The following is a 3109-nucleotide window of genomic DNA, read 5'->3' as shown; positions in this document are numbered from 1 at the left end:
CTCCGAGTTCGAGCAATTCGTGCAAGAGAATACGAAGAGCAACGGCGATGCCGCTCAGGGGAATTCAGCGGGGATCGAGAAGAAGAAGAAGAAGAAGGCAGAAGAGATGCAACGAGCGGAGAAACTGGCGCGAGCTCGTCAGAACGATCTGATGAGCCTGGTCCAGAGCGGTTTAGGCAGCTTGTTCACCGTCTCACCCTCCTCCTCCTCTTCTTCTTCCACGACGGAGGACGAGCGTCGGGCAAACTCGGCGGTGACCACGATCGAAATCAACGGGAATTAAAGCCGCGAAAGGGGTTTCCTTCTAGACAGGACGCTCCGGTGGTAGCCGGAATGGAACATTCGATCGTGGAAAAATCTATTTATTACTTCGTCACGTTATTTCGCGATCACCTTCATAGAGGCTCACCGTGGCGGTAGATCCCGCGATCGATCGATCGATCGATCGATCGATCTCCCCGCGGTTTCGTCTTTCGTCTTCGATTAGAAGAAGCACGCGTCAATTTCTAATGTGCCAGTATACGTGCACACGCGCATGCACGCGCGCGTAAACATAGCATTAGCCGAAAGAACGAGACAGAGGTGCGAAGGACGAGGAGGTTTCGTCGATAAGAGGTGAGATTCGCATGGACGTTACCATCGCTGCATACGGTTCACACGTTGTGTTATTAACGCTAGTCTTAACGTTTGCCAATCACCGCGCCGTGGAAATCCAACAACATCTTCCGTCGGACAGCTGTTGTTAATTATCTGTTTACGGTGTAACGCGTATTTACACTGGAAGTTGCAAAGTGCGCGCATGTGTGTGTGTACGCGAGTCGGACCGGGAGCGTCGGCTGCGTCTACGTGCTCGACAATTGTGTATAACTTACTATGTCGCGTATAATGAATTGTACCTGACGGTCACACGTTTTCTTCATTTCTCCGTTTATCAATAAATTAACGCATTATTAACGACGTGCCGAGACGCTGTTGGTAGGTTCGTTCCCACCGGGTTGCAATCCTGTCGCTAGTTGCGCGCCGGCTACTCACGGTAGGTATACCAGAAGTGGTAGACTTGGTTTTCGGAAAGGAAAGCATTAAGCGATCGAGGTACGTACTTACGTATATACCTCGAGTGTAAAGAGGTGTTCTCTGACAGGTTGAAAAATTGCTACGATCAGGGAGAAAAATGTGGTCGCTACAAAGTGGAGACCGGTTCACACTTGGGCTCCCTTTTCTCGTTTCCTTCCGAAAAGGCGGCGGCGATCTAGTGAAAACAAGGATTCGCAAGCGTATCCGCAAGGTTACCGAACGACCGTTGGCTAAGTGGGTCGCCCGACTCGGGTTAAAAGGACGTTGTAAAATTAAAAGGACCGATCGAAAGGTCCCCGAGAGATTATCTTCCTTTCGTACACAGGCCGTACACAGGCCGTACACAGGCCGTACACAGGCCGTACACGGCGTGAATATACGTATAATATTTATTCGGGATCCGAAAGTAAGATGCGGAACGTGAGAAAAGTGTCTGGTTCGGAGGCGTTGACGCGTAGATAGAGAGAGAGGCACGAGGAAAAGGTCAACCATAATGAAAGTTAAATAGGCGCGGGGAAGGGCTCGTATCGTTATCTTACCGTTAGCGTGGGTATACCAACCTAACGTCGCGTTTCCCCGTCGCTACTTACTTATGTATGTATACCTACGATCTCGAGCGAAGATCAATCGAGAGAGAAGGTTATATTTATTTGTAGGGGAACGGCGGAAAAAGTTGTCCAGCCATTTGCGGCCGATTGCGAACATCCTGTTGTAGTTTGGTCTATCTTACGCCACCCTTCTCGCTCCTACTCTCAACATCCTTCCCTTTCGGGGACAAACGGTCCAGGACCGTAGCGGAAACGGAGTATGTATAGAGGTCGCGAACATCGTCAACCAGTTGAAAACGACTTTTTTTCCCTCCTCATCCTACGTCCTCGTCCTCGTCCTCGTCGCGTCTCCAGTGGTCATAATGTGGAACGTGGTGATCGTCTACGGGAAGCGAAGGCCTCATTGCACCACTGTGGAAACTAGAAACCAGCCGTAAAAACTAACCCAATATCGGTACACTCGTACGCCTGCCTTCCCCCCTTTCCTCTCGCTTTGGATTCTCGAATCCACGCAGATCAGCCAAACCTCTCTTTTCTCCTCCAACTATTTACGCTTTCGTTAGCAAACTCCTTACAGGATTTCCCCCGTGTTGTAGCGTTTCTAGCGGCCGCGAGTCAGTCGTTTAGACCGGTAAGCTCGTGGAAAGAAACGAAATGGTACGTGAGTTCCAGAAACACACTGACGGCTCGCCGTTTCCGCGTATCGATAGATCGTCGTCGTCGTCGTCGCTCCTCTCTTACTCTCGTCAAGTCTAGCTTGGCCTACCTTTTACCAAACGAACACGTCCAACGAAATTTCGATCGTTCCCCTATTCCCGGTGGTGAAGGAGGACGAGGAGGGGGAGGTAGGTAGCTGAAAAGAAAGCAGAAGAATCCTAGTAGGTATGTACCTACCTACTTGCCACGCGGTTCCCCCGACGTCAATTGTTTCGAACCGGTGAAAGTGGAATGCAAATCACATCCTGCTCGAACGAAAGCAACATCCTTCGTCCGATACAACCAAGTTGTGTAGCTGGAGCGACGCGTGAAGCATGTTAACGCACGGTCCAACCGTTCCAACCTCCATTTATACCTTTACCCCCCGACACCTGTCCCTGTGTGCCCGACACCGGATATAAAAAGAAAGTTAGTCACCGAGATTTGAAGGAGGCGAGGAGAAGAGTGTCTGTTCGGTTCCGGGTGCGACGACCCACCTCCGTTCACTCCTTTGCATACACAAAGAAACTACTAGAGAGTCACATTACTGGAGCTGCATTGCTAATTAGTCGAGCCGCGACCGCGACCGCCGCCGTTTCTCGTTCGATCCTCGACGAACCACGCGCTCCTTCTTCCCACGTGCAGCCGACCACGATCCCGCCAATTTCGTTCCCACTCGTACCCACTCGTTCCAACGTTACGCGTGAACACCGTCGAAATCATCTCTCGATATCGATTAAGTTGGAGAAATCGAATCGTACGTCGCATGAGAAAAATATCGACCGCTCGTT

At 50.8% G+C, this 3109-nt stretch overlaps 1 protein-coding gene across 1 annotated transcript in view; it reads left to right on the top strand.

The window, feature by feature from the left end:
- LOC108579219 overlaps nucleotides 1-283 on the top strand; it is a 6399-nt gene extending 6116 nt beyond the window's left edge. Inside the window, exon 3 of the mRNA XM_017942700.1 lies at nucleotides 1-283. This exon is cut by the window's left edge and continues 2275 nt beyond it. Coding sequence (XP_017798189.1) covers nucleotides 1-283 — 283 coding nt within the window.
- The last annotated feature ends 2826 nt before the right edge of the window (nucleotides 284-3109 follow it).

Source organism: Habropoda laboriosa, unplaced genomic scaffold (genome assembly GCF_001263275.1).
Source record: "Habropoda laboriosa isolate 0110345459 unplaced genomic scaffold, ASM126327v1 scaffold64, whole genome shotgun sequence".
In the NCBI taxonomy this organism is placed as follows: Eukaryota; Metazoa; Arthropoda; class Insecta; order Hymenoptera; family Apidae; genus Habropoda; species Habropoda laboriosa.
Note: the sequence above shows the minus strand (reverse complement) of the source record. Positions and strands in the feature narration are given on the sequence as shown.